The sequence below is a fragment of the Oncorhynchus masou genome, chromosome 9, assembly GCF_036934945.1.
Source record: "Oncorhynchus masou masou isolate Uvic2021 chromosome 9, UVic_Omas_1.1, whole genome shotgun sequence".
Taxonomy (NCBI): domain Eukaryota; kingdom Metazoa; phylum Chordata; class Actinopteri; order Salmoniformes; family Salmonidae; genus Oncorhynchus; species Oncorhynchus masou.
In genome coordinates this window covers 28,034,875-28,051,541 of record NC_088220.1, presented here as the reverse complement: position 1 = coordinate 28,051,541, position 16,667 = coordinate 28,034,875, and the positions used below count along the sequence as shown (strand labels likewise).

Here is a 16,667-nt window from a genome sequence, read left to right as displayed (position 1 = left end):
AATCCGGGACCCTCCAATTAGAATGATATGTTACGTTTCATATGGTAGGTATTAATTTGTGGATGTCCATCATCCATTTTGTATGATATTTTCCGAATTACAATTTGTTTTTAGTAACGATAGCTTGGTGGCTAATGCTAGCTAGATGGCTAATGTTAACTAGGGTAGGGTTTAGGGTTAGGGGTTAAGGGTTAATGTTAGGGTTAAGGTTAAGGGTGTGGTTAGGGTTCGGGTTGGCTAACATGCTAAGTAGTTGCAAAGTAGCTAAAAAAGTAGTAAGTAGTTGGTAGTAGTAGTCGGTCACGTTCACAGCCATACCACACCTCACAACCACACCGCAGAGGTTACCTGTTCCTTCTGCTTGGGTAGACAACGTTTTGTTAAACTCCACTCTGGAAAGAAGTCAAAACAAAGAGAGAATTAAAAGGAGGAATATGTGAAACTACTTCATAGCTGTGAGGAATGAGGCAAAGTGGTGTGTGGGGTGCATGCGTGCGTGTAGTGTGAGAGAGAAAGAAAGAGGCAGCTGGATGTGAGGTGAATGTGTGTTTTTGTGTGTATGCCCCTGTGAGGTGCGTGTGTCCCGCTGCAGGCTATGTGCCAGGGGCATGGCTGTAGCTGGATGGTCATAAGAGCCAGGGGCATGGCTGTAGCTGGATGGTCATAAGAGCCAGGGGCATGGCTGTAGCTGGATGGTCATAAGAGCCAGGGGCACAGATGGAGAGCCAGGGGGGCACTGGATGGTGAAGGGGCATGGGGCTAGCTGGATGGTCAGCCAGGGGATGGCTGGCTGGATTAAAAGAGCTGGTTAGACAGGGGCAAACAAAATGACTGGATGGCTGATGGCTGTAGCTGGATGGTTGGCCGCAGTGCCCATGGTCGGGGCTCAGAGACTGGTCTAATGAGGAGCCCAGAGACTGCAGGGGTGAAGAGTTAACCACGTTTAATCTGAGTCTCTGTTCTATGTTCTCGGTTCTCTTTTCTCTCTCTCGCTCATATGCACAACAGTCTACTCTATAGAAAACACTAAATGCATTCTCAGTGTTTCTTCATGGACATAAATAATTTGGTTATAGATGTCAATCTGCCTCCTACCAACAAGCGCTTCCTTGCCTTGTACCGAGGGAGATGCCCAGACTACACGCCCTGGTTTTGAGGTGTTTTGACCTTGCAGGACATGGCAGCGTAGATTATAATGCTGTTTAAGTAATATCAAACACGTTTAGCTTGCTGATTCCTTGTCACTATTTTGGAATAATTCTAATGTCCAATAGGCGCCGGCATGCACATACGAACGCCAATATTTCAGACACACGCTTCTATTTCCCGGAATTAATACTTTATCATCACACAAACAAACAATTTACAGGTTGATAACACATCTGAAATATTGTATGCAATTTAAATATGCTTTAGACCAACAACGGGACATGTTGCAGAGCTGTTGTAAAGCACAAATGGTGTGTGAAGACATTGTTAATAGCTTTCGCCGGCATTGAGTCTTGCTTGGGCTGGCGCGCTCTGAGTGGAAGGCGCTCTCTGCTGGAGAAACACAACACACACAGACAAAGCTGTTACAGTCAAGCAAGGGGACCAGCGTTGTTAAACATGCTTTCATTTACAGCCGATTATAGGCAGTGCATTTTCAACACAGTATCCTCATCCTTACCCAAAAATGCATGTTCACACGAGAATACAGTCTGATGGAGCCAAGTTAAGCAAGCCAGCGCATACCTAGGCCAGGCTATTTGGAGAGTGGGTCAATCATGCTAAACTTTAGGGGGAAGGCTGTTACTCAAATTTAAATTATTACCCTCTTAAACGTTGTACCCATGAGGCCTACCCCCGCGACCAATACAATTTGATTTTATTGGAAAAATAAGCATATGAAAGCTAAACGTGTAGTTACGGTTACATTCCGTGATTTCCAAGCAAACAGCAATATGCAAGCAATTATATTTATCGAGCTTTTTATCATTGCAGGTTGTTTCCCACGACCACGGGATCAGTTTCAGGGAGGATGAAGTTCTTCATGGATCCCACAGAGAAAACGTATGGTGCTATGGATTCATCGATACATGTAGAACGTTAGATGGAGGATTGACAGGTGATGGCTATGCATCAGTGTATGCCCAGTCCTTTGGAATGTGGAATAACTGGGTTGCAATCATGAAGCTTTGTGTGTCTGAAGCGTAGCCTTTACAGAAACTAAATATTAACCTACATCTCTTTTGAAGAATACTGCCTCGGCCTCGCAAACCCGAAAACGTAGGCTGACTATGTTGTTTAATATCACTGGAATTAATACCTTGCATTTAAGTACAAAGGCTAATCAGTCGACTTGGCGGGTGACTATTTCATCGCTGTGTGCAGTTCTAAAATGACTCTCTGTATGCCGCTGTGTAGCACCAGGCATGAGCTGCTTCGAATGAATTGCGCACGCGCTGCTCTTTCCCTCCCTCCCGAGCTCTCTATCCCTTCAGTGTACAGACAGTAGGCCCATACAATGGGATCCCAGCACTTGTTAACGACATGGTATTAACAAATGGGTATGGGTATCTTTATAGCAGCCAAACTAAATTGAGATGAGGATTGACAGGTTTGGGACTTTCGTGTCGTTTTGTTGATATGCATGCTTTTAGAATGGTGTGATTCCATTGTATTTATTTGTTGCTAACCAACCATCTCTGCCGCCTCATAAAGTAAAGGAGCCTAAACTGTAAGAGTAGCAGCATGGTAAGTTGGTTTTTAGTTTCCAACTCGTAACACTATTTGTATAGAGAGACTCGAGAGACTCGAGAGACGAGAAAATTGAGTGGGTCCCTAGTGGTCGCTGTCCATGGTGCTGAAACATACTGGCTGTGACCTACGGCTATTGTTTGCTCTACACGCTTACAATGGCCTCGTTTCCTCAACACAGAAGCCTACAGGATGTACTATGAGTAAGTATACGTAAATATTTCCTATATCAAACATATTTAACAGTGCAATGTAATTGAGTATGCGTCATTTCTGAAGGTTGCTCTAAGTGTCGCTGTTGACTAGCTGAGGTTGAATATACTGTATACACCTCTCCTCCCACTGCTGTCGTAGTTACAGCTCAGGGTTTGCCACTAATGCAGAACACCGTGGAAATAGTCAGATTGCGCATTGTCTTGGTTTATTTTTTTGTTGTAATTTTTATCAAACAATATCTCAGCCTGTGGAATCGTTATACTTCGATCGATCGAAATATAAGGGGATTTCTTCACAGCATTCTAAGGATGGGAAACAAAGGATTCTCGGTGACAGGTCTGGTCTGGGGCTTTGCTTTCTTTCTTCGACCGCTGCACTCCGCCTATGGAGACGTGAGCTATTCTTTTCCGGAGGAGATGAAACGAGGATCTGTTATTGGAAATATAGCCACGGATCTCAGACTGGAGGCGAGGATACTGTCCGCTCGTAAGGCCCGTATTGATACCGAAGGGAACCAAAAACGGTACTGTGACATTAATCTGACTACCGGGGATTTGATTGTTGCGGAGAGAATTGACAGAGAGGGGCTTTGTGGCAAGAAGGCTTCGTGCGTTTTAAACCAGGAACTTGTGTTGGAGAATCCTTTGGAGCTTCACCGTATTAGTCTTCATGTTCAAGATATTAATGATAACGCACCGCAATTTAAGAAAGAGGTGATTAAAATTGAAATAGCAGAATTGTCCGTCAAAGGAGCTCGCTTTTTATTAGATGAGGCTCGTGATGCGGATATAGGACAGAACACGGTTCAAAGCTATACACTTGAAGGGAATAACCATTTCATTTTGAATGTTAATACAAAAAGTGGTGGACGGAAAAATGCCGATTTAGTCTTAGACAAAGAGCTCGACCGTGAACAACAGCAGGAATTTAAATTATTACTCACATCTGTGGATGGAGGTTCTCCACAGAGATCAGGTACTGTAGTCATACACGTCACTGTACTGGATGCTAACGACAACGCCCCAGTGTTTAGCCAGGCCGTCTATAAAGCCAGTCTGCCAGAAAACTCTCCTTTGGATACTCTTGTAATTACAGTGAGCGCCAGTGATTTAGACGAGGGACCCAATGGCGAAGTTATGTATGATTTTGACCATGTTTCAGATGAAAATAACATCGTATTTTCTCTGGATCATAAAACAGGAGAACTAAGAGTTATTGGGTCTCTGGATTATGAAGATGAGTCATCATATGAAATGCAGATCAGCGCAAAGGACGGTTTAGGATTAGCATCTTCCTCTACGTTGATAATAGAAATCACAGATGTTAATGACAACGCCCCTGTGATATATCTACAATCTCTGACTAACCCCATACCTGAGAACGTGTCTCCTGGTACAGAGGTGGGCATCATTAACGTGCAGGATAGAGACTCTGAGAATAACCGACAGGTCCGCTGCTCCATTCAGCAAAGCCTTCCCTTTAAGCTGGTGCCATCCATCAAAAACTACTATTCTCTGGTGACCACGGGCGAACTGGACCGAGAACTAGTGTCTGATTACAACATTACAATCACTGCCACCGACGAGGGCTTTCCACCTCTGTCCTCCTCTAAAAGTGTTCAGTTATCTGTAGCTGACGTCAACGACAACCCACCTGTGTTTGAGGAACAGTCCTATAAAGCCCACGTGACTGAAAATAACAAACCCGGTGTGTCTGTGTGTACCCTTACAGCACGAGACCCAGACTGGAGACAGAACGGGACAGTGATTTATTCTATCTTACCTGGTGAGGTGAACGGTGTCCCTGTGTCCTCGTTTTTATCCGTTAATGGAGACACAGGGGTGATCCACGCTGTGAGGTCGTTTGATTATGAACAGTTCAGGAGTTTTAAAATCCACGTGGTGGCCAGAGACAACGGTTCTCCTCCACTCAGCAGCAACGTCACGGTCAGTATGTTCATAACGGATGTGAATGACAACTCTCCTCAGATACTGTACCCCGCCCCGGAGGGGAAATCCTTCATGACCGAGCTTGTACCCAAAGCTGCGCACGGGGGCTCTCTGGTTTCCAAGGTGATAGCGGTGGATGCGGACTCTGGCCAGAACGCCTGGCTGTCCTATCATATAGTCAAATCAACTGATACGGGACTTTTCACTATTGGACTCCACAGCGGAGAGATCAGGACACAGCGGGACATTTCGGAATCTGACAGCATGAAACAGAACCTCATTGTGTCAGTGAAAGATAACGGACAGCCCTCTCTCTCTGCCACCTGTACAATTTATTTAGTGATTTCTGATAACTTGGCTGAAGTACCAGAACTGAAAGATGTATCTTATGATGAGAACAATTCCAAACTCACCTCTTATCTGATCATCGCGCTGGTGTCCGTCTCCACCTTTTTCCTCACCTTCATTATTGTCATCCTGGCGGTGAGGTTTTGCCGCAGGAGAAAGCCCAGACTGTTGTTTGACGGAGCGGTCGCCATCCCCAGCGCGTATCTCCCTCCCAACTACGCAGAGGTGGATGGCGCTGGAACTCTCCGCAGCACATACAATTATGACGCATACCTGACGACGGGATCGCGCACAAGTGACTTCAAGTTCGTCACATCTTACAATGACAACACACTACCCGCGGACCAGACTCTGAGAAAAATTACTACAGACTTTGCTGATGATCTTGAAGATTCCGATGTGTCCCCAAAGGTAGGACTTTACCGTTAATGGACTTGGCACTAATTAGGCTTTGTATCAGTGGCGTTTTTTGCATGTATATCTTGGTGCGGTGAGCTCTCCATTTTTTAAATTCATGCCAGCAAAGTCACTGCACAACACAACACTAAACCATACATGAATTGCTCTATAATGGTGACAAAAAGGTGCCCACACACTTTTAGGGCCGACATAAAGCTGTCCCAACAGCAAAGCTTTCTTTTCAGCACCATGGAGTGAATCCTTACCACTGCTTCATCAGTAGAGCCTTGTCTGGCAGCGAAAGAGTATATTCAGCCTCATTTGCTGCGTTAAAAAAAAACATACCTGATATGGCTGACTTGCTTAAATAAATTGGATGTCTACTGACAATTGAGCTGTACATACTATGGCATAATGGAACAATGTGTGTGAATGAGGCAATCCGTCATTTCAATGAAGACATGAATGAGCGAGCTAAGACGGACGTAGTCCGTGCTTTTGTTCAGTGCTTTTGAAATGTACAGCGACAGAAGTCAGAACATGGGCCAGTCTTACAGTATTCTCCCTGTACACCAAGTCAGAATCATAGGACAAATAAACGGGGCATGTATAAGCAGACAATGAAAGCTCTTACAATATTCAATGTTGACATTTCTCTAAAACAGGCTATTGCCTACATGTGCACCACGAAGTCAGATGAGGGGAAACGGACCGAATGGTTAAGGTGAGGCACAGGGCAACAAACAGCTTACTACTTAACATACACTTAGTATTACCTTCTTAGTTACAGTACACATATCTGCCTGGCATATTGCATAATATATTACATCATTTATGTAGCAGCATACAATACATATTTGGACTCACAGTTGTGCTGTGCTAACTTGAACAGGTAGGTGGCGCGGCGGTCCTTCTTGTGGGCACATTTTGTCATAAAAGTCTGGCATTCCCTGGATTTATGCTGCTTTCAAAACAACTGAGAACTCAAAAAAAAAAGTTGAATCACGTCAGTGACGTCAGTGAGGATCGGGTTGGAGCTCTAGAAAGAGGCCTGAGTTACCCGACTTGGAATTGTGAGTTGGATGATCGTTCAAAACAATTTCCCAGTTCTGAGTTTCCAGTTGTTTGAACGTGGCTGAGGTCATGCTGGCTTGACAGCATCGCCAATGTATTTAACCTTTTCTGTCCCATTGTGTTGCGTGTTAATGTTTATCCTTTTAAGCTTGGAGAAGAGACCATTAAAACCAGACATGGTCCACACACTTCTCCACCGAATAGCAGGCAGGACATAGGGATTTGTTTTTTTCAATGCTTGCAGTTAGCCACTGATATCTTCCAAACAACTCATTGTTGAATTTGCAATTTCCAACTTGTTGTGAAATGTTTATGTCGAATGGCCGCTGAGCACTGATACGTTTTATCAATAATTGATCTTCCTTTGACAAGGATTGAAAAGGATTTGCCAGTAGATTGTCAACGTGAATCATGATGGTGACTGCCTGTGTAGTTTGCTAACTAAGATTTTGAAAGTATGATGTTGACATGATAACTTCAATCAAAGCTATGGTAGATATAATGTGATTTGACGTAATTTTATCTGTGGCCAATGACTATCTGCCTTCTTGGTTGGGCACTTCTAATGTAAATCTAAGGCAGCAACCAAGGGGTCTTGAACTTTCAAGCTCTCTCTGTAGATTTTGCAGTGAGGGAGTGTCCCCATGAGTGACAGAACACTGAGCCAATAATGGCGTAACTCGAGAAGATTACCAACCCCTACGCTTTGTGTTCCTCGCTGGCTGCCCCTCCACCACAGAAAGCAATGAGCTAGGCTGAAACACCTGCATTTTGGAGCAGCCTTACTCAACAAAGCGAAAAAGAGACGTTGGCTGCATTTCAAACTGAAAATAGACAGCCCCCAGACCTAAACCCTCAGCCCTTGAATTACGTTTTACATCGTCAAATCTGAGTGTACCTTAAATGTCCCTTGCCCAAGGGAGGGAGAGTGATGATTCGAGAGGCAACATCCTTGGTGGACAGTGGCTAGCGCAGGAGCTGAGAGGGTAAATATAACTTTCTTGGACTGCAGGCCATGTTTGGATGCAGCTTTATTAACTCAATAAAAGGGTTTACATTGTTTGCAAACTGAAATGTGACAAGTATTAATGAAGAAATAATATGCAAAACAGTAAAAATAAAGTACAGTGGGGCAAAAAATTATTTAGTCAGCCACCAATTGTGCAAGTTCTCCCACTTAAAAAGACGAGAGAGGCCTGTAATTTTTATCATAGGTACACTTCAACTATGACAGACAAAATTAGATTTTTTTTACCAGAAAATCACATTGTAGGATTTTTTAGTTATTTACTTGCAAATTATGGTGGAAAATAAGTATTTGGTCACCTACAAACAAGCAAGATTTCTGGCTCTCACAGACCTGTAAGTTCTTCTTTAAGGGGCTCCTATGTCCTCCACTAGTTACCTGTATTAATGGCACTTGTTTGAACTTGTTATCAGTGTAAAAGACACCTGTCCACAACCTCAAACAGTCGCACTCCAAACTCCACTATGGCCAAGACCAAAGAGCTGTCAAAGGACACCAGAAACAAAATTGTAGACATTCACCAGGCTGGGAAGACTGAATCTGCAATAGGTAAGCAGCTTGGTTTGAAGAAATCAATTGTGGGAGCAATTATTAGGTAATGGAAGACATACAAGACCACTGATAATCTACCTCGATCTGGGGCTACACGCAAGATCTCACCCCGTGGGGTCAATATAATCACAAGAAAATCCCAGAACCACACAGGGGACCTAGTGAATGACCTGCAGAGAGCTGAGACCAAAGTAACAAAGCCTACCATCAGTAACACACTACGCCACCAGGGACTCAAATCCTGCAGTGCCAGACGTGTCCCCCTGCTTAAGCCAGTACATGTCCAGACCCGTCTGAAGTTTGCTAGAGAGCATTTGGATGATCCAGAAGAAGATTGGGAGAATGTCATATGGTCAGATGAAACCAAAATAGAACTTTTGGTAAAAACTCAACTCGTCGTGTTTGGAGGACAAAGAATTCTGAGTTGCATCCAAAGAACACCATACCTACTGTGAAGCATGGGGGTGGAAACATCATGCTTTGGGGCTCTTTTTCTGCAAAGGTACCAGGATGACTGATCCATGTAAAGGAAAGAATGAATGGGGCCATGTATCGTGAGATTTTGAGTGAAAACCTCCTTCCATCAGCAAGGGCATTGAAGGTGAAACGTGGCTGGGTCTTTCAGCATGACAATGATCCCAAATACACCGCACGGGCAACGAAGGAGTGGCTTCGTAAGAAGCATTTCAAGGTCCTGGAGTGGCCTAGCCAGTCTCCAGATCTCAACCCCATAGAAAATCTTTGGAGGGAGTTGAAAGTCCGTGTTGCCCAGCAAAAGCCCCAAAACATCACTGCTCTAGAGGAGATCTGCATGGAGAAATTGGCCAAAATACCAGCAACAGTGTGTGAAAACCTTGTGAAGACTTACAGAAAACGTTTGACCTCTGTCATTGCCAACAAAGGGTATATTAACAAAGTATTGAGATAAACTTTTTTTATTTTCCACCATAATTTGCAAATAAATTCATTAAAAATCCTACAATGTGATTTTCTGGATTTTTTTTTCTCATTTTGTCTGTCATGGTTGAACTGTACCTATGATGAATATTACAGGCCTCTCTCATCTTTTTAAGTGGGAGAACTTGCACAATTGGTGCCTGACTAAATACTTTTTTTTCCACACTGTATATATATATATATATATATATATATATATATATATATATATATATATATATATATATATATATACAGTAACAGTCAAAAGATTGGACACACACAATTATTCAAGGGTTTTTCTTTATTTTTACTATTTCTACATTGTCGAATAATAGTGAAGACATCAAAACTATGAAATAACACATATGGAATAATGTAGAAGCTGGTTGAGAGAATGCCAAGAGTGTGCAAAGCTGTCATCAAGGCAAAGGGTGACTACTTTGAGTAATCTCAAATATAAAATATATTATGATTTGTTTAACACTTTTTTGGTTACAACATGATTCCATATGTGTTATTTCATAGTTTTGATGTCCTCACTATTATTCTACAATGTAGAAAATAGTAAAACATTAAGAAAAACCTTTGAGTGAGTGGGTGTGTCTAAAGTTTTGTCTGGTACTTTATATACAGTATTTACTTTTTTGGCTAAACAGCTGGAGCTCAAACAGGTGGGGCTTTTCCCTGAATGACTCTGCTCTGTAGCAGGTTTTACACTTGTCGTCAAAGTATTTTGTGGCCACAATTCCAAAACTGTTTTTGTGATTCATGATGAAAACACTGTTTCCACAGGTCTCCTATATGTAGATGTGCATTTATTATCTGTCCCATGTTTTGTATTTTCAAATATGATGTAAGTGTTTTATTTTCTGCTTTGAAACAACCCTCTTCATTTCAAGGCAGACATCCCAGATGATATTATGTTCTTTGCATTGTGTTTGGGTACGTTTGGTTTGGGACTGATAAACAAAAATAAATTCTCCCTCATAGCCTACCGCCCAGTTTTAATATTACAGAGAGCGTGTTATAGCCTGGTTCTATTCGGAACCGTTGATGTATGTACCCTCATAAGGCTAAAGAACAACGTGTAGAGAGCACAATGTTGAGAAAAGTACAGAACTGTATCGGAGTGTCGCTGTCCTTTGTGTTGAAACGCTCGTGTTTGTTTTGTAAAGCCTGTAGCGTCTATTATTTTTGATTGACAGTAGGCCTATCACTTACAGTTGAACACAGATGTTTACATGCACATAGGTTGGAGTCATTAAAACTCGTTTTTCAACCACTCCACAAATTTATTGTTAACAAACTATAGTTTTGGCATGTCGGTTAGGATATCTACATTGTGCATGACACAAGTAATTTTTACAACAATTGTTTACAAACAGATAATTACACTTATAATTCACTGTATCACAATTCCAGTGGGTCAGAAGTTTACATACACTAAGTTGACTGTGCCTTTAAACAGCTTGGGAAATTCCAGCAATTGACGTCATGGCTTTAGAAGCGTCTGATAGCTAATTTACATAATTTGAGTCAATTGAAGGTGTACCTGTGGATGTATTTCAAGGCCTACCGTCAAACTCTGTGCTCTTTGCTTGACATAATGGGAAAATCAAAAGAAATCAGCCAAGACCTGTCTGGTTCATCCTTGGGAGCAATTTCCAAATGCCTGAAGGTACCACGTTCATCTGTACAAACAATAGTATGCAAGTATAAACACCATGGGACCAGGCAGCTGTCATACCGCTCAGGAAGGAGACGCATTCTGTCTCCTAGAGATGAACGTACGTTAGTGCGAAAAGTGCAAATCAATCCCAGAACAACAGCAAAATACCTTGTGATGATGCTGGAGGAAACGGGTACAAAAGTATCTATATCCACAGTTAAACAAGTCCTATATCGACATAACCTGAAAGGCCGCTCAGCAAGGAAGAAGCCACTGCTCCAAAACCGCCATAAAAAAGCCAGACTACAGTTTGCAACTGCACATGGCAACAAAGATCGTACTTTTTAGAGAAATTTCCTCTGGTCTGATGAAACAAAAATAGAACTGTTTGGCCATAATGACCATCTTTATGTTTGGAGGAAGAAGGGTGAGGCTTGCAAGCCGAAGAACACCATCCCAACCGTGAAGCACGGGGGTGGAAGCATCGTGTTGTGGGGGTGCTTTGCTGCAGGAGGGACTGGTGCTCTTAACAAAATAGATTGCATCATGAGGAAAGAAAATTATTTGGATATACATCTCACAACATCTCAAGACATCAGTCAGGAAGTTAAAGCTTGGTCGCAAATGGGTCTTCCAAATGGACAATGACCCCAAGCATACTTCCAAAGTTGTGGCAACATGGCTTGAGGACAACAAAGTCAAGGTATTGGAGAGGCCATCACAAAGCCCTGACCTCAATCCTAAAGAAGATTTGTGGGCAGAACTGAAAAAGTGTGTACGAGCAAGGAGGCCTTCAAACCTGACTCAGTTACACCAGCTCTGTCAGGAGGAATGTGCCAAAATTCACCCAACTTATTGTGGGAAGCTTGTGGAAGGCTACCTGAAATATTTGACCCAAGTTAATAATTTTAAAGACAATTCTACCAAATACTAATTGACGGTATGTCAACTTCTGACCCACTGGGAATGTGATGACAGACATAAAAGCTGAAATAAATCATTATCTTTACTATTATTCTACCATGTCACATTATTAAAATAAAGTGGTGATCCTAACTGACCTAAGACTGGGACTTTTTACTCGGATTAAATGTCAGGAATTGTGAAAAACCGAGTTTAAATATATTTGGCTAAGGTGTACTGTATGTAAACTTCCGACTTCAGCTATATCTTCCTTGACAGTTCTACTCACTGGCTTTGTGCATTTCACCAATGAGTGACAGATGAGAGACAGAAGGACCCTGCACCTCTTCAGACTTTACAGGCCTAGCTACCATTTGGTAAATAGTAGTTCATTTCAACCTGGCATATACTTTACTTGAGGGTGCGAATGGTTTTAGGGAAATGAGTGATTGTGGTTTTATGTTGTTTCCTGTGCCTATTTGGTTATGCCCTTCCTTATGCTAGGGGCATACATCATGTTTCCAATGTTTACCTACTACTTTTAATTATGTATTTAGCGCAATGTCAGCGTGTATGTGTACACTATGTGTAATTTTGGAAGGGTACTCACAGTGTCGCTGTTCACTAGCGGAGGAACAGTACATGTAGCTCTTCACCCATTGCTGTTTTCAATGACAAAGCTCTGGTGCCATTTCACTGCAGATAACAGTTGAGGTCGATGCACATATTCTTTGTTGATAATATAGGGAATTTTCATGGTTTTGTCGAATAATTTTTCATTACATCGATCTGTCTAACTGTAAGGTGGTTATTTGACGTTTTAATCCCAGGATGGGGCACAAAGGAATCTCGGTGACAGGTCTGGTCTGCAGCGTTGCTTTCTTTCTTCTACCGCTGCACTCCGCCTATGGAGACGTGAGCTATTCTTTTCCGGAGGAGATGAAACGCGGATCTGTTATTGGAAATATAGCCAAGGACCTCGGGCTGGAGGCGAGCAGACTATCCACTCGTAAGGCCCGTATTGATAGCGAAGGGAACCGCAAACGGTATTGTGACATTAATCTGAGTAATGGAGATTTAAATGCTGCGGAAAGGATTGACAGAGATGGGCTTTGTGGCAAGAAGGCTTCTTGCGTTTTAAACCAGGAACTTATATTGGAGAATCCTTTGGAGCTTCACCGTATTACTCTTCATGTTCAAGATATTAATGACAATTCGCCACAATTTAATGATGACATGATAGATATTGAGATAAGGGAATCCGCGGAGAAAGGTTCTCGTTTTTTATTAGGAGAGGCTCATGACGCGGACATAGGGAAGAACTCAGTTCAAATATACACTCTAGAAAAGAATGACAAATTTGTGTTGTCCGTTGAGAGTAACAATGTTGAGCTTGTTCTAGATGAAAAGCTTGACCGTGAAGTAAAGCAGGATATTAAATTATTGCTTACAGCGATGGACGGAGGCTCTCCGAAGAGATCAGGTACTGTAGTCATACACGTCACTGTACTGGATGCTAACGATAACGCCCCAGTGTTTAACCAGGCCGTCTATAAAGCCAGTATGCCTGAAAACTCTGATTTAGATACTGTAGCTGTTACAGTGAGTGCTACGGATGCAGATGAGGGAGTTAATGGAGAGGTGACATATGATTTCGATCACATTTCAGATGATGATAAAAAAGTATTTTCTATAGACCGTAAGGGAGGAATAATTAAAGTTATCGGTTCTGTTGACTTTGAAGAGGTTCCGTCCTTTGAGCTGCGCGTGAAAGCGAAGGACGGTTTAGGTTTAGCTTCATATGCCAAAGTGATAATAGAAATTACTGATGTTAATGACAACGCTCCTGTGATATATCTCAAATCTCTGACTAGCCCCATACCTGAGAATGCGTCACCTGGTACAGAGGTGGGCATCATTAACGTGCAGGATGTAGACTCTGAGAATAACCGACAGGTCCGTTGCTCCATTCAGCAAAACGTTCCCTTTAAGCTGGTGCCATCCATCAAAAACTACTATTCTCTGGTGACCACGGGTGAACTGGACCGGGAACTAGTGTCTGATTACAACATTACAATCACTGCCACCGACGAGGGCTCTCCACCTCTGTCCTCCTCTAAAAGTGTTCAGTTATCTGTAGCTGACGTCAACGACAACCCACCTGTGTTTGAGGAACAGTCCTATAAAGCCCACGTGACTGAAAATAACAAACCTGGTTCCTCCGTGTGTTCCGTTACTGCACGGGACCCAGACTGGAGACAGAACGGAACAGTGATTTATTCTCTCTTACCTGGTGAGGTGAACGGTGTTCCGGTGTCCTCGTTTTTATCCGTTAATGGAGACACGGGGGTGATCCACGCTGTGAGGTCGTTTGATTATGAACAGTTCAGGAGTTTTAAAGTCCACGTGGTGGCCAGAGACAACGGTTCTCCTCCGCTCAGCAGTAACGTCACGGTCAGTGTGTTTATATCGGATGTGAATGACAACCCTCCTCAGATACTATACCCCGCCCCAGAGGGGAACTCCTTCATGACCGAGCTGGTCCCCAAAGCTGCGCACGGGGGCTCTCTGGTTTCAAAGGTGATAGCTGTGGACGCAGACTCCGGCCAGAACGCCTGGCTGTCCTATCACATACTCAAATCCACTGATCCGGGACTTTTCACTATTGGTCTCCACAGTGGAGAGATCAGGACACAGCGGGACATTTCTGAATCTGACAGCATGAAACAGAACCTCATTGTGTCAGTGAAAGATAACGGACAGCCCTCTCTCTCTGCCACCTGTACCATGTATTTAGTGATTTCTGATAACTTGGCTGAAGTACCAGAACTGAAAGATGTATCTTATGATGAGAACAATTCCAAACTCACCTCTTATCTGATCATCGCGCTGGTGTCCGTCTCCACCTTTTTCCTCACCTTCATCATTGTCATCCTGGCCGTAAGGTTTTGCTGCAGGAGAAAGCCCAGACTGTTGTTTGACGGAGCGGTCGCCATCCCCAGCGCGTATCTCCCTCCCAACTACGCAGAGGTGGATGGCGCAGGAACTGTCCGCAGCACGTACAATTATGACGCATACCTGACGACGGGTTCGCGAACAAGTGACTTCAAGTTCCTCACATCGTACAACGAAAACACACTGCCCGCGGACCAGACTCTGAGAAAAACTCCAACCGACTTTTCTGAAGATCTTGACGACTCGGAAGGGTCCCCAGAGGTAGGCTTTTAATGCAAAAAATAACGGAATTGTTTTTTTTCGGCTTATATGATAGGTTGGGGCTATATCATTTAAAAATTGCAGCTAATTTGCTTTGTGTAATATTTTTTGTTGTTGTTGGAGAAACCACTTTTCGTCATTAACCCAGCTTGTCTATTAAGGAAATTATTTATACTTCAGTTTCATTCCATTTGAAATGTTTTAGATTATTATTTCAGTCCCGTCGCAATTTAATTGCAAAATCCCGAGGTGCGATTATATGTGGTTTGCTAGCGGCAGGGTCGCCTAGTGGTTAGAGCGTTGGACTAGTAACCGGAAGGTTGCAAATTGAAACCCCCGAGCTGACAAGGTACAAATCTGTCGTTCTGCCCCTGAACAGGCAGTTAACCCACTGTTCCTAGGCCATCATTGAAAATAAGAATTTGTTCTTAACTGATTTGCCTAGTTAAATAAAGGTAAAAAAGAATTTAAAAAAGAGTTGTAACATCGTATATGCTCTTTTTGTAATTGATCGAATCGGTGGATTTTTCAGATAATAGACTTCAGTCGCTTCTCGGTTTTCTGATTAGGGTTGTACTGACAATGAATTGCTATTGTGTGTTTGGCACTGGAGGAGTGAAAACCTGTTTGGAAAGAGGCTCGAAAATAGAACTACTGTATTTTGAGAGATAATAATTTATTAGACATTTTACAGGATGAAATCTCTTGAGATGCACCTTCTCGGTTTAAACAATGTCCAAATAAAGAAACAACCCCCAAAAACAATACTTATAATATGGCAACTACGGTCTAATAATGATAACAATTAAATACAAATAATAATAATAAAAGGTCAATTCTGAGCATAAAAAAAAGTTGTTATACACCTACTAATGGGCCTCCAACAAATACAAATACATGATGCAACTAAAAATACTAAGTTGGCTGCCTATAATATATACATAAGTACAAATATCGTCACATGTTGACGTTTCTCCTAGTTAAAAACACAAACAGTTGGTTCTTAACATTGGAACAAGGGCTATCTTAACTTCACTGTGTGATTTTAATGCCCTGACTTCTATAAGTAAATGATTCCAGCCAGTTGGGCATTTGTATTTATTAGTAACAGAGTGATGGGAGAAGCGTTGTGAGAGCGTCTGAAGAGCAACGAGAGTAACTCGCACTGTCACTGTCCATGGTGCTGAAGTGTCTAAAATCCTATTTAAAGCAGTAGGCTTTACTATTGATCGCTGTTTGACCTTCATATTCTTATTCCTTCCCTTGCTCTGTTTTTTTCTATAGCAGTTATGAGTTTGCTCTGGCTGAGGACCAGCAAGGATATATTGCTTTGTGGTCTCTCTTGCAGATGTGTTGTATTTTATATTCATAGTATACCTGATCTTAACTGATGAAAAAAGAGTGGGGGTGATTTTAATAATTTATGTTTGTATGGTTTAATATCATATCGTTTTCTGTGTTTCTCTTTCGTTTTCCAATAGTTAATTGACCAAATAAACTTACTTAAGCGTATTTATAACCATCTGCCAGAAAACCATTAAGAAATCTGTACGTAAATAATGTAATTTCTGTTGAGTACGCACAGTGTCGCTGTTCACCAGGTGTGTTTGGATAGATCCAGTTCTCCACCCACTGG

At 42.4% G+C, this 16,667-nt stretch overlaps 2 protein-coding genes across 2 annotated transcripts in view; both read left to right on the top strand.

The window, feature by feature from the left end:
- Window positions 1-3,263: 3,263 nt before the first annotated feature.
- LOC135545777 (protocadherin gamma-A11-like) overlaps window positions 3,264-16,667 on the top strand; it is a 236,390-nt gene continuing 222,986 nt past the window's right edge. Inside the window, exon 1 of the mRNA XM_064973655.1 lies at window positions 3,264-5,663. Coding sequence (XP_064829727.1) covers window positions 3,264-5,663 — 2,400 coding nt within the window. The remainder of the gene's footprint in view (window positions 5,664-16,667) is intronic.
- On the top strand, window positions 12,647-15,043 carry LOC135545372 (protocadherin gamma-A10-like). The gene has a single exon (XM_064972980.1). The coding sequence runs from the start codon at window positions 12,647-12,649 to the stop codon at window positions 15,041-15,043; it is 2,397 nt and encodes a 798-aa protein (XP_064829052.1).

Excerpts from the sequence above, each read along its gene's own strand:
- LOC135545372 (XM_064972980.1), top strand. The coding sequence starts at position 12,647 with ATGGGGCACAAAGGAATCTCGGTGACAGGTCTGGTCTGCAGCGTTGCT.